Source organism: Amphiura filiformis, chromosome 7, assembly GCF_039555335.1.
Source record: "Amphiura filiformis chromosome 7, Afil_fr2py, whole genome shotgun sequence".
Classification (NCBI taxonomy): Eukaryota; Metazoa; Echinodermata; class Ophiuroidea; order Amphilepidida; family Amphiuridae; genus Amphiura; species Amphiura filiformis.
Window position 1 is genome coordinate 52,726,840 of NC_092634.1, and position 24,277 is coordinate 52,751,116.

At 36.5% G+C, this 24,277-nt stretch overlaps 1 protein-coding gene across 4 annotated transcripts in view; it reads right to left on the reverse strand.

Moving 5' to 3' along the window:
• LOC140157326 (chloride channel protein 2-like) overlaps positions 1-24,277 on the reverse strand; it is a 65,789-nt gene that overhangs the window by 35,601 nt on the left and 5,911 nt on the right. For all 4 annotated transcript variants that reach the window (XM_072180472.1, XM_072180470.1, XM_072180473.1 and 1 more), the window contains exons 2-6: positions 15,900-16,041; positions 5,685-5,816; positions 3,690-3,818; positions 3,226-3,359; positions 248-325 (exon numbers count right to left, since the gene is read on the reverse strand). In XM_072180472.1, the coding sequence (XP_072036573.1) occupies positions 248-325; positions 3,226-3,359; positions 3,690-3,818; positions 5,685-5,816; positions 15,900-16,041 (615 nt within the window). The remainder of the gene's footprint in view (positions 1-247; positions 326-3,225; positions 3,360-3,689; positions 3,819-5,684; positions 5,817-15,899; positions 16,042-24,277) is intronic.

The following is a 24,277-nucleotide window of genomic DNA, read 5'->3' on the forward strand; positions in this document are numbered from 1 at the left end:
AACACTTGAACAAAAAATCACAGCTGAGAAACAGAAGTCTCTGCAGACAACTGAAAAATGTGATGTCTGTCATGGACGATGCAACAGAAAAATGCCTGGAAAGACATGGGACTATATAATGGCCTGAACTATTATTGCAGTTTTAGATGGACAAATATTAAAGGGGCACTATGCTTTTTACAGGCTATGTACATCAATGTAGTGCAACCTGTTATGCTTATTACACAGACCATGCATACATACTTACCTCAAATATTCCCTTGAATGTGATAATCATTTTACTCAACATGGTAGACACAATACTGGCAATGTGGACAAATGGACCCTGTTATGGGAAAATTGAAAAAAAAATATAACATTTAAATTATTGGTTTACTACAATGTATAAGAAGTATCAGGAATTATACAGCCTGTCTCAAAAAAAAATTGGGCAAGTGGAAAGTGCCATCTTTGGCAATTAGAAAATACTGTTGCAAAGTTACAATTAGTAAAACAACTGTAAAGCACAATATTTTTTGCAGTAGGAAATATTCAAAAACAACCATCATTTACACAGAATGTCATTTTTCCGAGCATAAACATTTAGCTTCTCCATATCACTCGCAAAATTTGCAGCAAAGTTTTGAACATTTCATGAGTTACAGTATGTTTGTGTGCTATCAATTTCAGTCATCAAAAGTTCAAAATATTTTATTGCTGTTTTGACAGTAAATATATGTTGATTCTGAATTGATCAAGAATGCAATGTGCATGGAACATATTCCCCATTCATGATCACTCAAAATTGGACTGGATCATTTTGCTCATGTAGTACATCTTTCTTTTCCTTAGATCTTTAAGCTTCCCGTTGACCACTTGCTAAAGCTGAATAATTTGTCTGCATGATTGAACGGTGATATTTAACAAGTTAACACTTCATGTGATGCATGAAGCAATATTGACCTTTATAGGCTTTATCTGATAGTATTTTGCATTAATCCCCATTTTCTGGATATAGTTTGATATAAAATTGGATGGTTTGAACCCAATGCACAAATTTATTGGTCAAGCTATGAGTTTTAAAATATTGGACGAGGCGTAGTCGAGTCCAATATTTTAAAACTCATAGCTTAGACCAATAAATTTTGCATTGGGTGAAATAAACCATCAATTTTATCATTATTATGTTTTCAGAATCTTTATTTTAAGACAAAATTCAATTTTTTTTTTCAGTAATTGTTTTTTTTTTAGATTTTTTTTTTTTTTTTTTTTGGGGGAGGTCAATTCCACAAGTTTCCGTAACATTTACATCAACGGGATTCATTTCACCAAAATTTATGACGATTAAATGGCGCTTCAGTAAGTCTCAGAATCCATCGTAACTTTAGAACGTATTGTAAAATACATTTCACTAAAATTATTTACTAATCTGCACTTCCCAGAGATTGCCTACCAACACTAGAGGGAAAAAAATGGGAAAAAATCCCTATGTCTCATGAAGTTACGTACTCGTTCCGAGTCGTTCGTAAGTTGCGAAATGATATAATTGAATTATGAGGGTTGAAAATATGAAGTAATAAAGTGTTTATAAGGCCAAATAAAAAAATAAACATGTTTCACGTCCCCTCCCGCTTCCTTTTTTGAGGTTTTCTCAAATAAATTTTTATTTTTTGAAATTCAGTTATCACTTTTCAAAAAATATGTCTAGGAAGTTGGGATGCTTTCTATAGCCTTGTTAAGATACAAGAAACATTTTAGGAAGGTTTTGTGATCATTAGAGGGGGTATAACTCTCAGAACAACAAATAAAAAGGGCCTCCTCCTTTTTCCAGGCATTATTGTATGTACGGATTATACGCTAAAACAGCTCCAAGTATGGGTATTTACACCAATTTTGCGATAAAAAATAGAAAATAAAAAGCCCCTCTTCCTCCTTTTTTTGAAAACCGGACGTGAAACATGTTTTATTTTTACTTAGCCTAATAATATTTGATAGGCAATAAACTGATAAAGTAAAGCTTAACTTAAGCTACAAAATACAGAGTGCAAGCCTGCAGTGCAACTGAGTGTGCAAGAGCCAGTGCAGTGCAGTTGGGTGGACTATATTTGCCGATTTCATAAGCTTATCTAAAACCCTACCGTGTCTGTGCTAACATCATTCAAACCTTGCAGAGTCTTCAATTAGTTACAAAAGTGACATTTGGCAGGTATAAATCCTCTGGTTTGGTCAGAAAATATGATAATTTTCGATGTCCGAGGCATGAGAGTGCGAATTCTGCAGCTTTTACGTGGTTGTTAAGCACCGGTTTTTACTCGTTTTTTTGTACTTTCGTACAGATAAACGGCAAACAACATTAATTTCTTCATTTCTTAGCAGCTGAAACATGCATTTAGTACACCACAACGTTGATTTTCAAGCCTAGTTCATGAAATTAAACATCTCTTTCGCGTCCGTAGAAAATCAAATTCTCCCGGTTTGATAGCAAAATAAACAAAATCGAGTTCATGAATGAATAGTCTCATTCAGTGCGTTTATGTTCGCTAGTCTCACATACGGTCGTTGCTGTTTGCAATACGTTAAAATTGGCGGCAAAATCTGTGATTTTAAAAATCACGGGGGATTGGGATCCAGGTGGCGCTAAAATTGGATTCAAAATGCATCCAATATGCTATTTTTTGACGTTTTAAACTGTGTGGAGAGGTATAGGAAGCAAGATTCTGAAAACATAATAATGCCAAGACATGGTGTCTTACCAAAATTGATAGTATTGCAATATGCAGGCCTCGAAATAAGGAGGGCCCAAGGGCCCCCGAAAATCAGTGAGGGCCTGCAAAAAATACATCCGGCAGGCCCAAATGGCCCACAAATAATTTACCATTTTTCTCACTATTTTGTGGGGTTCATAGGTTAAAACCAATGGCCCAAATTCGGGCCCACAAAAATTTGTGAGGGCCCTCAAACATTTAAGATCGAGGGTCCAAATGGCCCTCAGAAATTCTGGCTTATTTCGAGGCCTGGCAATATGTTATCTTTTCCGAATCAATATTAGTCATACCAATGCAAGATTAAGAGGAATCTTTGTATCTTCTTTTAAAGATGTTTCCCCTAAAATGCAATGCACATATTGAGTTACAGAAAGCAAAAACACAATATTTATATAAATAAAATCAAAATAAGGAATTAAATCAAATAATAATAAAATCACTCCAATTTCCCCAAGTTCTTTTGGATAAAAATAAATCTCACCTCCTTCCCAAGTGGAAGCCCACTTCCTAGCGATGTGGAAAGACCTACTATTTTCGATACCAATGTTCTAAAATTCAAATACTCTTTGAGGACCACACCTCTTAAAATGGTCTTCATTTCTGGAATACCTGAACCTGAAAGGCAAAAAGAACAAAATGTTGCGGCAACATTAACTAATTTGGATATTTGGATTTGGTTAAAATACCCTTCTGGGAAACAAAAACAACAAAAAAAGACTTCAGCAACTCATATTAGTTCCATAGGTATTGGTAAAATGTGGCTTTAACTTTAAGAACAATATTCTTCACTTCGTAAGTTAATGTTTTAATTATCACAACCTTCATGAATTTCCTCAATTTTAAACCATCTAACAAACAGGGAGCAAAAAACGAACAAACAACAAAGTGATTTCAAAAATTGATCGAGAAATAAAACAAACAAAAACAACACCTAAATGTTCTTACCTATAGCATTGGCTGATACCAAATGTACAAAACCAGCAGAAAACACCATGAATACCACAGGGAACCCAACCCACGCCAGGAACTGTAAACCAGCACTATAACTCAGCATTCGGAATAGTTCTACATGGGCTACAATGGATTAAAAAACATACCATGTTAACAAATGAAAATTGGATTAATTAGAGGTTAATAACTGCGTATCGGTTATTTGGTGGGCATTGTGAAAAATCTATACATTTTGCCTTTGGAACCGAGGAATATATTCCGAGGTCTAAAGAAAAATGTTTAGATTTTTCACAATGCCCGACATATTACCGATGCAAAGTTATTAACCTCATTCATAACCGTCACTTTAATCTCTTCACCTTACAAAATAACACAAAATTTTGCTCAAAAGTTTATAAAAATAGATGATTAATACATCTTCCCTTTCCAAAAATCGATCTGTGCAAATATGGTAGCGCATAATCCAAATATGGCAGCCAGCGCAGCAAGCCAGTTTGTTTGACTTTACAACAACATGCAAAGCGCCGGTCAATTGTGTGCGACATTGGAACAATTACGCATTTTGCGGTTAATTGTGAGATATTAATGACCTCGATTTGCATTCGCATTTTCACAAATAACTAAATGTAATTGGATCGCACGCATCGCGTTTATTAATGAGGTTATGAATATTTAATACTTGGCTAGTCACTTACTCATGTTTACACCACAAATCACTCACTCAGTCCTATTAATATCTAGCCACTTACTTATACTTACACCATGCATTCAATTACAAAGCAACTCACTAAGTTACTCATTCACTGACACTTACAACACCCATTCAATCACAGAGCCACTCACTAAATTACAGTACTCACTCACTCAAACTATTAATATCTAGTTACTTTATACTCATGCTTACACCACCTCAATTACATGTACCTCAATCCCGGGGGGGTACTCAAGTTTGGTTTTGGTAGGGACGTGCCGCTGAGATTTTGGAAGTAGACCCATAAATATACCAATTTGTCAAGAAATTTGGACCCATTGATATACCAAAAGTCAAATTTTTCGGCCGAATTTACCCAAAATTGTCTTAGTTTTTACAAATTTTTCCCAAAATTTTGAAAATTTTGGCTAGATTAAGGAAAAATTGGGCTGTTTTCCGAAAAAAATGAGAAAATTTTGAAAAAAGGACCCATTCATATACCAAAATAGGCTTTGAAAAAGGGGTCATTGATATACCAGAAGGCTGAAAATGCTACCCATGTTTATGCACGTCCCGTATGGTCATTTGTACTGAGTACCCCCGGACCTCAATCCCTCACTCAGTTACTCTTTCACTATCTCACTCACTAATATCTAGCTACTTACTCACGCTTACAACAACTCAATCCGTCACTCATTTGGTCACTTATATCACTAGCTCTACTTATGCTTTCAATACTAACTCAATCACAGGAGTAACTTGCTAAATTACTCATTTACTCTCTCCTAATATCTTGCTCAGGGTTCCTGCACCTTGAAGCCTTTAAAATTCAAGGACTTTTCAAGGACTTTCAAGGTCCAAAAGCATGATTTTCAAGGACTTACCACAACACAAAAATCATGATGCGGCTCTCCATGCGGCACATATTGACAAAATTGACAGCTCCTCTCCACTCCCCAAATTTTGTCAAAATTATACTTTAGGTACAATTCCAATTTTCAAGGACTTTCAAGACCCTTGTGCAAATTTCCAGGATTTTCAAGGCCTAGAAAAGGTGTTTTCAAATTCAAGGACTTTCAAGGACTCTCAAGGACCGCAGGAACCCTGCTAGCTACTTACTCATGCTTACACCACCAACTCAATCACAGAGTCATTCACTCCCTGTCATTAATATTTTCATTCTCATCCACTCATTCAATCAATCACTCACTCATTAACTCATTCACCTACCCCTGACTCAATCACTCACTCACTGACTCAGTCACTCACTCACTGACTCACTTAATCCACAATATTACCTGTTTGAAATTTTGCTATTGTGTAGTCCATTGCAAATGATAATAATGCCATAATAATTCCAAGCAGTGACAAGAAGATCCAATCCTCACCGATTTTGGTAAACACCCAGTCTCGAAACCATCTAAAATTGGCTGCAAAAGATGATAAAAAATGAGGTCAGTATAAACATCCATTTCAAAGAGACTCATCTCCTTGTGCAAACAAAGAAAACTTTGAAATTGGTATGAGATTTCCAAATGCGTATCATTGATCAAGAAATGATATGAAACACCTGGCAATTGCAAACATTCTACACCAATGATGCACTTTCATTGCGCTTGCAGTTCACTTTCCTTAAAAGTCCTCGCTTCTTAAAAGCATTATTTTTATAGAATCCTTGCTGCTTTTTTGCAGAATGAGAGATTAATGTCCTAGTGAGCGAAACAAATGTAACAGTAAATTCACAAACGGTGATAGTTTCCAAACACATTTCAGTTCATTAGCAACTTCTTGAGATACGCCTTAGAAATGCGCATTATGCAAATATCACCACAATCTAGTTGCGTAAATCTGTAGCCTTACAAGATTTAGAGCTTTGATGTTGGCATCTCTGACAGCGGCAGTCTTTTATGTAGACTTTCAACTTTGGAGTATCCATAAGACAACAGTCACACAAATATCATCACAACGTTAAATTACATTTCTTTAGCCTTATAGTGTACCATTCTGAAGTGTTTTTCTTACTGGTCACAGGTGATGCTATGGATCCCTGTCTCTATTTATGCTAGCACTTAGAAATGTAATTTTACCTTGCAACGTACACTGAACTCTCTAGACACTACTGAACATAAATTGATGTCACACTAAAATAAATTGCTTCTAGACTTGTCTGCACTTTGAAAAAGCGGAGTGAAACAGATAAACCAGCCGCACATTTTATTTTTCATAGTTCTTCTACTTCAATGTTGACAAATCTCTGGTGGAATGAAAGAGGAATGTGTCGCTATCTTACTTGATTAAAACAAAAAAAAATCAAAAAAGTTTGATAAATTCAAGGTACATTTGATAAAGCACTTACCAGTATTAAATGCAAGATACTTTTAAGGGAAGGGGTATGAACATTTGGACAGTATTTATTTTGGGACATTAGAGCACATCAAACATATCGAATTGCATTCTGAATACGAAGAATGTCCTTCTGATATCAAATAATTTTGATTTTTGAAATTGCAATTTAATACACATTTTATGGCAAATCATTAAAAATTGATATTTTGATATTTAACAGTACTCAAGTAAACTTTACAAATCTGATGATTTATACTTAAAGTAGTGTATGTAGGTGGGATGAAAAGCCGACGATCAATTGAAAATTTTGACCTTTCGTATTGGAAATATGGATTTTTTTTCCCAAAACACCAAAAAATTAGGTCTTTTTGGGAAAAAATCCATATCTTCAATATGAAAGGTCAAAATTTTCAATTGACCGTCGGCTTTTTCTCCCAGCTACATACATAAGAATATATCCAAATTTTTATAATTTGTCATAAAATTTGTATTATATTGTGATTTTCAAAAAATGAAAATTATTTGATATCAGAAAGACATGCTTCGTATTCAGAATGCAATTCGATAGGTTTAGTTTAGTTTAGGATATCACTTTTACATCAGTGGCACTCATTAATATGATGGTGCATCCAAAAACATTTAAATAATAACAATGTGAATAAATATATAAAACAAAATTAAATTAATTTAAAATTAAACAGCAGTAAATACAAATGATACGTTTCAAACATGAAAATAAAAAATAAAAAATATTTACACTGAAGTAAACCTCATTATATGTACATTAATTAGTAGCCTACTCAAGGACATTAATCAGAACTTGAATATAAAAAGAAAAATAATAAAGACATTATTTATAATGCCTTCAAATGTGTCCTTAAAGACCATGCACGTTTTATGTACGATTTACAATAGGAATCAAACATATCATCAATAATATTTTGGAATTCTGTGGAGAATGGTGGGCCTACGTATCCATGACCATCAGATACATTACTACCTAGAGCAAAACGTAATTTGATATTCATCTCACTGCATATAAAAATATTCCAAACATAAAAGAAACCATTATTGCAAAGGTTATTCCTTAGGATATTTAGTTCGTCATCTCTGACACCCTTTAGTGCTGTACATTTAAACATAAAATGTAAAATATCCTCTGTGCCATCATTACATAGCGTACATATACCACTTAAGTTATAATCCCAAATGCTTAACTTTCTATCTAACGAGAGTGTATTAGATCGTGCTCTGAACTTCATACTTGCACCATAAAAATCTAATTTGTCAAGCAAATAGTTTTCTAAGTGAGGAGTCTTTTAAATTGGACATATTCCTTCAAAGAAGATTTACGACATGCCGATTCATACCAACTTTTCACACGGTATTGATTATGAATATGATTGAAAGACTTAGACAAACTATTACTAGGTCTGAGGTGCTCTCATGTCCCACAAAAAATACTGTCGAAACGCAATAAATGCTCATTCTAGATCCCTTAAGGCCATAGAAAATAATTATATGGTTAGGGTTTCCCCACTGACCGTAGCTCAGGAACCTCCACCCCAATTTTTTAAGGCATCGGTGCAGGGGGGGCAAAAACAAAGTTGCCACATTTGTCATAACTTCTTAAAATGTATCTCAGGAATTAGTAATGTTCAAGTTTCACACAAAATAAATTGACTGACTAACCCTACATTTCGAGTAGCATGCAACCCTCATCAAACAATTATTTTTACATGGCCTAATGGTAATGCAACACCATGTGTAACCAATTCAGTGCCACTGTCAAGTTCAAAATGGAGGATGCGGATTTTGGCAACAAAATTCTGAGCAATTCCAAAAATACAATCAGAATCTAGCTTTAACAAATTTTATATTCAACGGCATTGTTTTGATCTGAATAACAGTTCTTAATAAAATGTAGTCTACAATAATTAGAACTGGCAAAGAAATTGACTTTTGCACACATTGTGAATATAAAACTTTGTAGTTGTATCAACGATATTATAACTACTTTCAAAAATTATGGCTGCTTTTTGTTTTTCAATTTACATGCTTCTTCAACGGGGTGATACAAGGGTAATTTGTTTCTGCCACTTCCGGATTGAGACTCTCTATATGAGAAGAGTAAGAAGACCACTTTTTTGGGTTCAAGTGGTAAAACTTAAGGGTCCAGGACTCTCATAGCTTAGTGTTGATCATGGTTACATTAAGATTACTGTACTTGGTGTTTCACATAGCATAGAAAATGTACAAATAGAAATCGGGGGGTCTTTTTGTGACAGATGTGTGTAAACTTAGGGAGATATTTGTGTTTGTTCGTCTGTTTGTGTTTATAGGTATCCCTTTAGTGGCCCCTGAACTTGTCAACTGATAGAGGAAACCCATTCTGAACCTCAAACAGGAAGCCCTACATCATAGTAACAGGCCAATACATGTCTACACACATTCATGCTCAAGCTGTACATTTTCCAGCAAACTTAGTTATTGGGTATATGTAAGGCTATACTTCATGGAATTCAAAATGGGAGCCATTGCAATTATCAACCTTACTTCATGCTGTCAAAATGCCTGCATTATGGAGAATAATATCGCACTTTATACTGATGCACTTATCCAAATGTAATTATCCAAATAGCTTCAATTATGGTGTGAGTTTTACACTTGACATCCATGTCAATGACCCACAGGAGAATCCACTACTGAACATCTAACATAGCTACACTTGGGTTTTAACTTGCATGTTACAGTGGTTAATTTAGAATGATCAATTACACTGACTGTCAATTTACTGGTAATTTTGGTCTACATGTATGAGCTGACAATTTATCACTTCATCAATAGATTGATTGATCTATCAAATGATCAATCAACCAGGTCAAGCAAAATCAATTTCCTATCAACTGCCCAAGTAAATCTTAAAATTTGAATTGAATAACATTTAACTTTATTAATATTTTTTTCTCAGCAAATTAAAGGAATATATACCATACATAAAATTTGTCAACTGATATATTTCCTATTCTGGGTATTGCACTCCGTGTGAGAGCAGTTTTAATTTTCCATTGTCTGCACGTTATGATCCCGTAATGCTCCAAATGCTTGCATTCACCCATACCATATTGCAGATGAATAAGGATAGGAATGTGACTTCACAGTTTTAAGTAATAACTGCATGTGTAGCATTAACTTTCTATGGATGCTAACCACCTGGACTAACCAAAAATTATGGGTGTTGCTTCTAAAATAAACATATTTTAGATATTTTTTAGTTTATTTTGTTGTCCTGGTAAATTATGAAATTAAGTGGAAGAAAAGGAATTTGAGTTATAAGGGACCGTTCAGAAATACTTTGGTGGGGGGGGGCTGGGCACTTGGAAATTTTGGAGTCAAAACTTTTTTGCCCCCCCCTCCAGAGAACCTAAAACTTTTTTGACCCCCCTCTTTAGACATATAAAACTTTTTTGACCCCCCCCCTTTCCAACTGAGACGAATATACTTTAGGTATATTCGTCTCAGCTTTCCAAGAGGTTAAAAAACAGTCTGGGAGGGGGCTACTCCATTTGTGCAAACTCAGTCACAATTATAGGCCTGAATATTTAAGGTGTTTTTCACACGCTGTGACTTGTATGAAGTTTGATTTCAATTTATGCATTCTAACTTTTGTTTCATTCTTATAACCAATAAATAAATAAAAGTAATACAAAAAAGGGAAATTGACAGTAGCGTAGCTAGGGCTTGTGGCACCCAGGGCTAAGGATAGGACTAGGTGTCGCTCCCGATTCTTGAAATAATTATTGCGCCCGGAGCACAAATAGGGCCTACCACTAATTAATTTTGGTTATAATGAAAGAATATCTTAAATTGATCTTTCAAATGACTCTGTCCTGATATGCGCGCAAAGCGCATTTTGACTTTCATCGCTTAGAGTGGCGCAGAATCGATGCTGAATTGGTTAATTTGGCGCCCCCTAAGAGTGGCGCCCAGGGCACATGCCCCCACCTTCCCCCGTCGCTATCCATTGGAAATTCAGAGCAACATCTGGGCACATACTCAAGATTTTTAATACTTAACATATCAAAACGTTAGGGTACCCTAAGCGCCATTGATCATTTTCTTATTTCATTCCATTACAACCATCCATTGACATCAACAAAAATCAGACATTTTCTCAAAACATTTGTATTACTAAAATCATAACTTTGAAATTATTAGTCCTATATCATGCTTCTTTACACCAAAACAAACATGAGAATGTCCTGCAATTTATGATCGTATCGAAAATAATGTAGATGATATAGTTCACTCGCAAATAATTTTTATTCACCTTCACCTATGCATTAATATTGCTTCATTCTCTGCCTGCGATCCGCGTTTTTCAGCTTTTTCACTGATTTTCTACGTATTTTGACCATTTATCTCAAAGCATTTCAATGTCATGACACCATTTGTATACCTGCTTCCTGGTATCCAATTGGAGCCTGGGATGTTTCCAAGCCAATCATCTAAGAAAGAATCTGATTTGTCAAGTATCTCACTCGCAAACAGCGGAAAATCTAAAAAACTAGTATTGAACTTTTGCAGCAACAGCCCCAAATCACCTCTCGTGAACCAGATACCATTGGTCTTTCCGCACTCTGTATACAATACGTGCAGTGAGGCGGTTGGTATAGTGAGGTTTCAAAAAGGTTACGACTGGTAACATGAGCCTGCACAGAACGATATGCACAGATCTCGTTTGACCTTGTGATCCCTATAAACAGTGTTGGAAATAAGTAATAAGTCGCAGTTTGTAAAGGGTCTATCACAGCTAAAACGTTTTGATATGGACTTGTTTATCAGGGGCGTAGCCAGCTTTCTTGGTCGGGGGCAAAATATAAATTTCGGGGCAAAGACAAAAAAAAATCCTGGTTGCATCATTTTGACCCGGTATTATCAGTGGGATACATACATAATCACCCTTTTCTTATAGCGACTGTGGAATACATGTAAAGGCTTTAATGGGACATCGGTAATGATGTATTTTACACTCATTGGGCCATAATCGTGGTAAAAACGGGCTTTATTGGTACATATGCGCGCGTAGCGCGCAAAAATTTTGTATGCTCTTGTTCTTTTGGTATTTTTTGTTTAAAACTTTTTGACCCCCTCCTTTAGTAACCATAACTTTTGGTCCCCCCTTTGTACAACTCAAAACTTTTTGTGTCCCCCACACTTTGCCCAGTCCCCCCACCAAAGTATTTATGAGCGGTCCCTAAACAATGTTGAATACTTTAAAAATATTCATACAATGGACCGAATATTTCAGCAAAGTCTTGTAGAAATGGAACAGTCCATGAAAATCTTATAACCTGGTTAAATTTGTACTCATAATATTTGTATAGGCCTACTGTACAACTACAAAAAAAACCAAAAAAACACATACAACCAAACAAAACCAGGAACTCAAAATTAACTTTGCTTGACCTTTAATGATCATCAGGTTTTGCTGGTTGGGAAGGGGCTATGGATCTGCATGTGACTGCATTTCACATCAAATACCTAAATATTATTATTAATACTTCCGCTGCAAGAGATGTATGATTTGCCAATATTATACTTTACATGACTCAAAGTCATATCTGCTGTTTCAAGCAATTAAAAACAACACTTCACAAATTAAATCTCATGTGTTGATTTTGATAAAGGAAATGCCATTGCCACCAAAATTACTTTTGTTCAAACTTATGCAATGTACCATTATGCTGCATCTTCTGCTAATAACCTTTTTTAATTTTAAATAGTTCTTTGAAAATTACATATGAATCATAGATTAATTAACATGGTCATCCCACTTCTGGTGCAAGCTCCTTAGGGAATTTGTCAAGTCTGAAATGTTTCCATGTAAATTCTGTTCTGTCTGTCATCAATAAAACAGGTGTAAAGTATGTCAGCTTATCTGTGGCAAACCAACAGTGGGAATTAAGGCCCCATTTAGGGTAAAATCGAATTCTTGTGAAATACTAAGCTCTTTCTAAGTCGGTTTTGAAATAATAACACTGTATTAGGCCATCTTAATTTAATAATTTGTCTCAAAGCCCTTCGCAAGTTAAAAACCTAATGAGGAACACAATGTTTTTAGAGGTTTTTTTTTACTTTAATTTTTGTTATCTGTGGGACGAACTTATAAAGACCACCTTTTCATATCTCAAGGAGGTTTCACTGTGGTCAAGATGATGATTTTTACGATTTAGGCTAGTTTGACGTATGGCAATGTCAGATGCGAGACTTTTGTGTGGCGGATTTGGGAAAAAAACTGCGGCAAAAACTGAATAACGCGCAAAAAAGCGGGTGATTTTACTGAGCGTGGGGCTTTGAGACAAACTTTTAAATTAAGATGGCCTTACATGTAGTGGAATTTTTTAACAGTACAGTTATTTTTGCTTTTTGCATACCAAGTAATTGTTGCAAAAAAAGCAACTTGCTAATGCTAACACATTTCTTCATTACTTCAAGGATTTACTTGTGGACAACTTTTACGGTCAACTCAAAGTTAATTTATCACAAAAGCTGTATCCATGCAATTTAAATAAATTAAGATGCCATCAGGTTTAAAGCTCATTTTTATGGGATTAAAAGCACTTTATTCATCTGGCATAAATTTGCCAAAATTATCTTGTTCACCCAAGGTGAATCGCATCAGGATTAAAGAATAAAATAAAATAAAACAAAATGTCATTTTGGTTCACTGATTTGGACACACACACACACACAAGCTTTACTATTTGGGCAGCCATCATCACTTTTTAATGACATCTAGATCTAAAGGCCCAGTCACATACATACATCATAGATTATCAAAAATAATAATTTATAATCTATGCATACATCTAGGGCTGTTGTTGAGTAGAATTTACATTGTCGGCAATCGTCAAATCTCAAGATCTGACGTTGACAAGTTTTTGACAAAGCAATACATCAAGGCAAACTATTGAAGCAAAAAAAAAAAAAAAAATGTTTACTTGTCCTCCTTTTTCAGAATTGGGTCGGTCAGTTGGGATTTTTTTCAAAAATATATTTTTTAAAGGTCATAGCCAAAACACGACTGTGCCTCTTTAACCAGTGGCGTAGCAAAAAAATAAAAAAAAAAAAAAAAAAAGGATAATAGGCGGTACCAACATAAAAACACAAAATTTGTATGTAAAATTCAATTTCATTCACAATTTTTCATCATTATCTTATTACAATTATCCCCTTTTTTCTGTCACCCTGGGTAAAAAATAGTCTATTGTTAACCCAATTTTTTTTCCATCAACGCCTTCCGTCTACCGACGGCCTTACATAAAACCCGGTTTTATAATGTTAAATTTTACTGTAATTAAAAGCACGTCAGGCTTAGTCTATCACAGGGCATTATGTACAACAATGGCCATTACAATGGTGCAAAAAGTAGAAATTCAAAAAAAATTGAGGGCATTGCTGTGGAGCAAATCATACATTATGGCTTTTTAAAGTTCAGAGACCACATTGTATGTTGTTCATTTACACCGAAATATTACCATACCACCTACGCATTATCAGAATATTGGAATTGTAATCGCACCACTTACGAATGAAATAGAAGACTGATGCAGTTCTTTTATTGTACATGTAAATAATGGTGATGTTATACATCAGGGATGTAAATGGGCAACATATCAATTTCCTGAAAATCCATCTGGTCCTTGGCCAGGCGGCTGGCTACAGGGGATCACCACCCTCCTAAAAAGTTATTTTTGGCTCTTTTTATGATGAATTATCATCATCCAATTATGCAATTTTTTTTTACATTTCCGGATTTTGTTTTGCCAAATTTCCAGAAGATTTACATCCCTGAATTACATCTTAAGCTTACCGTACTTCGTCGAATAGTCGCCCCCCTCAAATAAACGCCCCCTACCACTTTTTTCAACCAAGATGTTTCAAAAATTCTGATATTTCCATGCTATCTTGTGTAGCAAGCTTACCAAGTTGCTCACATGGTCGCGAGTAGCAGCAATAAATGGCGAAAATCTGCATCCGAACCCGGAAGTGAACCAAAACTCAGTGTCAAAAGGTCATAGTTCGTCATTTTAGCGTGACTTTTAAGCTTACCTAATGATTTTAACGGGAATTTTCGTGCTAAAAATGACCTCTAATAAACGCCCCCCCTTGGGAAAATGTAACGCCCCCGGGGGCGTTTATTCGACGAAATACGGTATCTTTAATTTTAGTGACTAGTTTTTTCATTGTCAATTGTTCCATGCTTGCATTGTTGACAAACATCAGGCCTGGTAAAGCAGGTGAATAATGTCAATTTGGTTCACTATTTGGACACAAAACTTGTAACATTTTTGGGGAACCTCACTTTGTATGTGGTCAGTGTGGAGCATTGATTTCTGAACTCGCATGTTTGTACAAATGTACATAATCACACAGAAGGTATGCATTATTGTAATATCCCCCTTCATGGCAATCCCAGGAAGTTTAACAATTTTAATTGTTTAAAATTAATAATTAAAATTTTATGTTTAAAATTTTAATTGCTTAAAAGCAATATACCGTATTTCGTCGAATAGTCGCCCCCCCTCAAATAAACGCCCCCACCACTTTTTTCAACCAAGATGTTTTAAAAATGCCGATATTTCCATGCTATCTTGTGTAGTAAGCTTACCAAGTTGCGCACATCGTCAATAATTGGCGAAAATCTGGATCAGCAACCTGGAAGTGCACCACAAGTCAGTGTTTCTAGTTCATAGTTCGTCATTTTAGCGTGTGTTTTTAGTTTACCTAATGATTTTAACGGGAATTATCGTTCTAAAATTGACCTTGAATAAACGCCCCCGCTTGGGAAAATGTAACGCCCCCGGGGGCGTTTATTTGACGAAATACGGTATTGATACCCTGAATGTTCTATTTTTACCCTTATTTTTCCAAAACGTAAAAAATCATTGGAAACTAATTTACTCAATGTTTATTAATGTGCGAATACAGTACCGTACTTACTTAAAATACTTAACTTCAGATATTTAAAACATACTTTTTTATTGCGATTTTTACGTGAACTTCTAAAAAAAAATCAGTCACATTGGAGTGATTTTGAGTAAATTCAAAATGTGTTTGTATATATGTTAGCGTTGGCATAAAAATCACAATTCCATAATTACCTTTGGACCTGTGCCAGTATGTGCGTTCTTCATACTTCAATAAGTCATCCTCTAGCTGTCTTCTCCTTTCTTGTTCATCTCTTAGACGTTGTGCTTCACGTTTGGCATACTGTCCTAGTTCCCGCGTATAGCGGCCATACATCTAGCATATCAAGGCAAACAAAGTCCAATATCATGATTATTAGATACACATCATACACAAAAATGTGTCTGTAGATGGGGGGGTGCAGGTGTGTGTATGTGCGATATGTTTGTGTCATTGTGTGAACTGTTCACTGTTCAGCTGTTCACTCTACAAAAACGTTGATGTGCAAAATGAATTTTATTTTCTCATTCATGGAAGGTCAAATTTGGCATATCCATTACATTGTATATGTAGGGCACCTTAATTACTCCCTATTTCAGAAAAAACAGCACTCATTTTTTGGAATTAAAAAAAAAATTAAATCTTGTTTTGCCAAATGAAACATAACTAAATCCTAATCCTTTAGTTAGTTCTAACTGCCAATAAAAGTAAAATTTTAATATTTGGACAATATGAGGGAAAATGGGCCAAAAATATGCAATTTTGCATGTTTTCTTACAATTGTAGTGACAAAATAAGCATTCAAAATCTTCTTCTTCTTTAGTTACTGAACTTACTGTGCAACATTCCTGGTGGAACAAGACGCATAGGATTGTGGTGTGCGCAGTTAGGACTTTTTAGTCTTTAATGTTCCCATCCTGGGCTCTAATGAAATCACCCAAGGCAATTTTAAAATGTTCTGGATCTGGGATGCTAGTGATGTTGGATGGAATAATATTCCAATCCCTTATTGTCTTTGGACAAAGGAGAACTTATGGTAGTCAATCCTTGCCTGATGTTCAATGAAAGCTCCTTGCGATGATCTGCGAGTGAGCCTCCGGGTCAGTTGGACGTAGTTTTGCACTGGTAATGCTAAGTGCTCCCCTATGGCCTTGTGAAAGATCAGGCCTTATATTATATCAATTGCAGAAGGTCATCGACCCGTAGCCAAGGAGGTTACGGTGCCCCGGGCAGTGATTCCTTGGGTAAATATGACTTAGGCTGATTGCGTCACGTGGAATGCATGCACGCACAGTCGTACAGCGGTGAGCTTTAGTAAGACTTGGTTCAGTTAGGGTTAAGGAAGCCTATATCTACAGTACCTGACGCGTGTAAGTGACCGTGTGCCACGCTTATTTTGCCGTGTTATTTGCGTGTTGAAAATCCGTATTACAACACGCGTGTTGACTTTAAGTGGTCTAAATCAGCTGTTCCGAGTTTTCTTGGGTGTTTGGTATATGACTCAAAGCTACCGCAATCTCACGGTACAACACACGCTCTCACGGTATAACACGCTTGATAGCTGCTGATGAAATTACCAAGTGTCAAGTGCTTTGTCAATAAACACTTGAGAATGATTACCCACAGTATTATGTTGATCATCTGAGTGACATCGCCGGGCAATTTCCTTTCAATAAGGTAATGTCATGCGGTACAGTTTGGCTGAACTGCAGTGCTAATTCATTTATCAGAATATTGAGTTTATTGAGTTATTTTATGTTAACGTGGAAGTAGAAATTCAAGTCTCTAATTAGGCTTTATGGGTAAATAGTGATAGGCCTACGTAAGTTCAGTCTCGTAAATTTCATTTACCATTTTCTTCAGCGGTTACTTTTAATGATAGGCCTATGCATCGTTAAAATATATAGTTTTAATTGGGTTTTAATGCCAAAGTTGGTTCAAAATAATAGAGCCAGTGTGACTGCTTTAGCCGGCCCCTTGCATGACTGGCCCTTTATTTTTAAATGCAGCTCCCGGGGAAAATGAACCGTCCGCGGCGGGCCATCCCCGGGGGCCAGCCGACCCGATGATCACCGTTATCCCCGGCCAGTGATCTCCCATGGAAAACAGGCCGACATCGCGACAGTTTGCAAACGCATACTCGAAGTTCTTGTGTATCTGTAAAAGTGAATATCATCCGAGTATGACTTTGTGATATGTCTATCTTTTTCCCTGATGGTCAAATATCATCTGATTTATCATTTCATTCAATCACATGTCAACATGTTATATCATTTTTCATGATACGATCATCCATTAATTTGATGTGTTGTTGGTTTTACTGTATATTATTTATTTATTATTGTTAATTAATCGGGCAATATTAATAACAAGTATATGGGACCATTGTTACGAAAAAAGTCATGTATGGCACATCGCGCACACTGAGCCGAGCGCTTTAACAATATTTACAATTTAATATCTGGAATATTCAACATCATTATCCGTAAGTGAAAAATATAATTTCATGACATTCAGGGATTTTGCGTCATGACACGAAGAAGACAACACATCCAGTCCCAGAAGTTGATTGCCAGGATCCATAAGAAATAACTTAATATTGTAATATTTTATACAATTAAATCACAATACAATATTTTACATTTACATAGATGGACTGTATACTTGGGGCTTGCGAAAAAGTAAGTTCAAATCGTACATGTACATTCTTACGGCAAAGTATTTATTTTTCAGCTAAATACAATCTGAATCTCAGGACAAAAAGACCCAATCAATTACGTATGCTAATGACCCACCATGATACTCATAATCTGATTGGTCCGAACAGAGTGTGAGACACCATCTCGGGGAATCCCCTGTCATATGGTGGAGGGGCCCGGGGGAGGGGACGCTTAAAGGCATATATTGGAATGTCATCTTTCCCTGGGTAAGATCTGATACCAGGCCAGCCCATGGCCAGAGGGTAACATGAGTAGGTTTGTTTCACCTTGAAGGCAAGGATAGTCTTGCTAATATGGGCTAACTTTCCCCTAGGCCATCCAATATGCCATGAATTAGTAGGACTACAACTGGATCTATTGGTCAGTTTATACTCCTATTTCCACATCTGTTAATTTTATATGGGTCTTTAAGAGTATGAATAAATTAGCAACAGGTGTTTTTGTCTACTTCGGGCACACAACACTTCATAAAATGACATCATACATGTATTGAACCAAAGATAAAACAGGTCTGGGATACATGCATCCCCATTTAGATTTTCGTATCAATTGTCTGGCCGTTCGTCATGATTCCTAGTATTTTTAAATATTTAATAGGAATTAAAATGGAGGAGGATGCGAGTTCCATACAATCACCACCCCCCCCATGTTGACGCCGCGCGTGTGTGTGTGCATATTTTAAATTACAAACCTCACATTTTCGCAGGCTTTGCGCTATTTAGTAATACTTTTAAGCGATGTGTACCAAGAGTCAGAATTCCCTATAGACCTCAGGCAACTTCAGTAATGTTTCACCAACTGGCTTCCCCCAAAAAAATCTACACCACTGAGAGGCAGTCCTTAGCCATGAAACTTATCCTCCGCAACACCTATCTCGCAAACTGAGCATGTACGAGGGGGTATCAAAAAGTTTTAGAAACCGCACAGAAGTGAAAGAGCTATATCAATGAAATTTTGTCAGTGCAATTACTGGTCCTTATGTACACTATGGTGCAAAAATGGTCTCATAAGTATGTTTACTTTTTTTTACAGGAGCTAGATGTCACTACCTGCCTGATAACCAGCAAAATGGAGAAAATTGAGGCATGTAGCATGATTAAGTTCCATTTTAAGGGTTACAGTGCCCAGAAAATCTGTGATTAAATAAAAATTCCTTTTCCAAAATGTGACAGTGACATATCACCATCACCACCGAAGATAACTTTCATTTCATCATCAATTTTCTAGGCACTGCAACCCTTCAAAAGCAGGATCTTAATAATGCTGCTTGCCTCAATTTTCTCAATCTTGCAGGTTATGCGCAGTAACTGGGGCAGCGGGTTATTGGCATCTAGTGGCACCTGTAAAAAAAGTAAACATACCTATGAGACCATTTTTGGACCATAATGTACATAAGGACCAGTGATTGCACTGACAAAATTTCATTGATAAAGCTATTTCACTTCTGGGCGATTTCTAAAACTTTTTGATACCCCCTCGTATTTACCCATAGACTGTGATTTACCTTACATTGTCTTTCATCTCATGCTTCTGATATCATAGTACTTGTTCTATTTCCTTATTTTCGTTGCAGAACTAAACAAGCAAGTCAGATTATATATCCAATGATCCATTTGCGAAGTGCACCGAAGCCCACATCTTCCCCCAGGATTGAAAGAAACCGTAGACCTGGGGTCTTCATTGATCCACCCAGCCGGGCAGCAAGGCTTGCAAGACCTCACCCAAAAAATATCATGGCACGGCTATGAAGTCTTATCCTTTACTGACCCGATTGCAGCTCCGGCCAACATTTATTTTATAACGGGATCTTTAATTTTGTTGAAAATGAAATTGCATCGGAATCCTGAATGTCAAGCAATTACACCATTTTTACGTGCTTTGAACTCCACACAGCCAAAAATAAAACCTGTATTGAATGTTGTGATGTTAGGGACGCACCATTAGATTCTCAGGGTGGGGGTAGGAAGTTTTGAAAAAAAACTTCACCCACTACAAACAAAAAAAAACATTTCCGCCAACATTAAAAAAAATTTCCCCACCTAACTGTATATATATATATAAATGCATGAAATTAAAAAAAAATTGCCGCCTTCGGAGTTCGGAGGCGAAAAAAAAAATCCCCGACCCCAACTTCCTACCTCCATCCTGAGAATCTAATGGTGCGTCCCTTAATGTCTGTATTTAAGTATTAAATTATAGAAGTATTAATTATGCGTAATAGATTTTAATGTACTCACGTAATAATGATTGATCACATCAAAAGATGATGTTAATAAGCATGATATAATTATAATTAGTGTGATGTATAAGAGGCCGATTGTAATTGGTTATGAATGATTATATAATTCTAATTAACCCCAGACAAAATAATGAAAACGGAACCAGTGATTTGCGCCTTTGTCAGACGTTCAACAGATATATAAGTATGATTTATTTGCAATAAGTATGTAACAAAATAGCATGCATAAGGAGTCAGCCCCCAGTACCTGGACTTATTAGCGAAAAAACGATATTTAAATTTATAAAGGACCCAGACGATCTATCTAAAGTCACCACCCCAGTAACCTACAAAGGGCTTATAAATATCTTATAAATAAACAAGAATATTTTAGAGGACCTAGATGAAACCTATCTTAAGCCACCACCCTCGTGACCCATACAGAGGGAGCTGAATAATATCTTGTTAACAGAAAATTAGGAATATTTAATATAGCACCCGGCACCCCAGATGACCTATCTGAAATCACATCCCCAGTGAACTACAAAAAGGGGAGATTATAAATATCCAAACAAAGAGCACAGCCAGTAATATAAAATGATGGGCTGAAACCTTTAACAATATTTGTGCATGCAAAATATAATTATATATATGTTCCTGTGAGTTTTCCAGGAATCGTAATCATATAGGGGAATTCCCAAACAGGTTAAATTGGATAACTTGATCCCTAGTAAAATGTCTACATACTTTTAATTTATGTGCATTTCTTCCCGGGCATTTCTTGTCCATACTTAAATAGATATATGTTTCAAAATAGAAAATATCTGCCAATGAATTTTAAATTTGTTTAAATTGATGCTAATGCTTTAGCATATTGCGCAATTGAAAAGACATGGTTGCACAAGTGTGCATTTTATTCAAACAAAATTTGCTGTTTTGTCATTTTCCTTCAAATTTTTGTTTGACATTTATAACATTTAAATAATATTTAACTATATACATATTAGCCCACAACAGATATTTCTATGAGCTTTAAATCTCTATGCGATGAGGTATCCATTAAAATTTTTTAATTGATGCTAATGCCTTAGCATTGCGCAATTGAAAGACCTGGATGCACAAGTGTGCATTTTATTCAAACAAAATTTGCTGTTTTGTCATTTTCCTTCAAATTTTTGTTTGACATTTATAACATTTAAATAATATTTAACTATATATACATATTAGCCCACAAAAGAGATTTCTATGAGCTTTAAATCTCTATGCGATGAGGTATCCATTAAAATTTTTAATTGATGCTAATGCTTTAGCATTGCGCAATTGAAAGACATGGTTGCACAAGTGTGCATTTTATTTTAACAAAATTTGCTGTTTTGTCATTTTCCTTCAAATTTTTGTTTGACATTTATAACATTTAAATAATATTTAACTATATACATATTAGCCCACAAAAGAGATTTCGATGAGCTTTAAATCTCTATGCGATGAGGTATCCATTAGAAATTTGTTAATTGATAGAGCAATGGATGGGCATATGTCCAGAACTTTCCTGAAAGCAACCAATTTACCGCTTTCAAATGAAGTTAAACGACTGCACCGAGACCAACCTGAAGCCAAGGAAATTGTACCAACCCTTTGCTCTATCAACCCAATATAATTATAAAAATTTTAAACTTGTATTTCTTGAAATTTTTACCTGATTGGTCTAATATACACGTTAGATTTGCTTATTTAGCTTTCACATAATCATAGAAATTTTTAATTTCTCTGTATATATTTTCCGCCCCACAACTTCCAATGCCTTTCAGCAATTATTTTACGGGAGTGGTGGGTGGGAAAGAAATTTTGTAAAACACAACTTAGTCCTGTTGAATCTGACAAAACAATGACGCTACATGAATTAAACGGAATGCAAGACATCGCCAACCGCAACCATGTGACCTAGTAACGTTAAACACACAGACAATGGGCCATGACAACGGGGACCCAAGCATTAATTCTGCAGGGGTTAAATTGGTTTTTGGGATTGAAAAACTTTATTATGATGATGGATTACAGGGCGATGGTAGTTAATTAATAATTATGACATAATAATAATGAGTGTGAGGGATAAGAGGGTTGTTGTAAGTAATTAACAATGATTGTTAATAGTGATTAAAGTTATATTGATAAGAGGAATGTTAATTGTTAATGAGTGGTTTGATTAAGAATGAGTAGCATTTATTTCATGGAGTAAATACATCATAATATTGAATATTGATGTGATGGTGAATGAAGGTATCGTTGTTGCTGTGCTACAGCGAGCGCGTAAAAGGTATCGCTGTTGCTGTGCTACAGCGACGGCGCCAAGATAGACCTTTTATGAGGGGCCTACACCGACGCTGTAAGGTAGACCTATTTCCGTGAAAGTCTACACCGACGGTGCAAAGGTGCACCTTATGTAGGCGTAATTGTTAAAGTTGCCATATTAGCAAATGAGTGAGATGGAGGAAGGTATCGTTGTTGCCGTGCTACAGCGACGGCGCAAAGCTAGACCTTTTTACAGGGCTACACCGACGGCGCGAAGGTATCGCTGTTGCCGTGCTACAGCGATGGCGCCAAGCTATACCTTTTACTGGGCTACACCGACAGCGCGAATGTGTCGTTGTTGCCGTGCTACAGCGACGGCGCAAAGCTAGACTTTTTTGAGGAGCTAAACCGATGGGGCGAAGGTATACCTATTTCCATATGGTAACACCGACAGCACTGAGGTATACCTAATTTTATCATGTCACCAAATGAATGTAGGGGAGGTAGGTATCGCTGTTGCCGTGCTACAGCGACGGCGCAAAGCTAGACCTTTTTACTGGACTACACCGACGGCGCGAAAGTATCGCTGTTGCGGTGCTACAGCGACGGCGCGAAGCTGGACCTTTCTTACAGGGCTACACCGACGGCGGGAAGGTAACGCTGTTGCCGTGCTACAGCGACGGCGCCGGCTATACCTTTTTAATGTTGCCGTCTACAGCGACGGCGCCAAGCTAGACTTTTTGAGGGGCATAACCGACGGCGCGAAAGTATACCTATTTCCGTATGGTAACACCGACGGCACCGAGGTATACCTTATTTGGTCACGTCACCAAATTAATGTAGGGGAGGAAGGTATCGCTGTTGCTGTGCTACAGCGACGATGCGAAGCTATACCTTTTTCTGGGCTACACCGGCGGCCCGAAGCTATCGTTGTTGCCGTGCTACAGCGACGGCGCAAAGCTAGACTTTTTTGAGGGGCTAAACCGAAGGTATCGCTGTTGCTGTGCTACAGCGAAGCTATACCTTTTTACTGGGCTACACCGCCGGCGCGAAGCTATCGTTGTTGCTGTGCTACAGCGACGGCGCAAAGCTAGACTTTTTGTAATGACTTGATCATGTTAGCAAATAAATGTAATGAAGAGGAGGAAGGTATCGCTGTTACCGTGCTACAGTGACGCCGCTAACCTATACCTTGCCATTGGGTGAAGGTACCGCTGTTGCCGTGCTACAGCGACGCCACGAATGATTTTTTTTTATTATTTGATTATTTAAAGAATAAAAATTAATGACCTGCTTGTCTTTAGGATTAACCAACACATGTTTATTTACGCTTCGCCCGCCCATG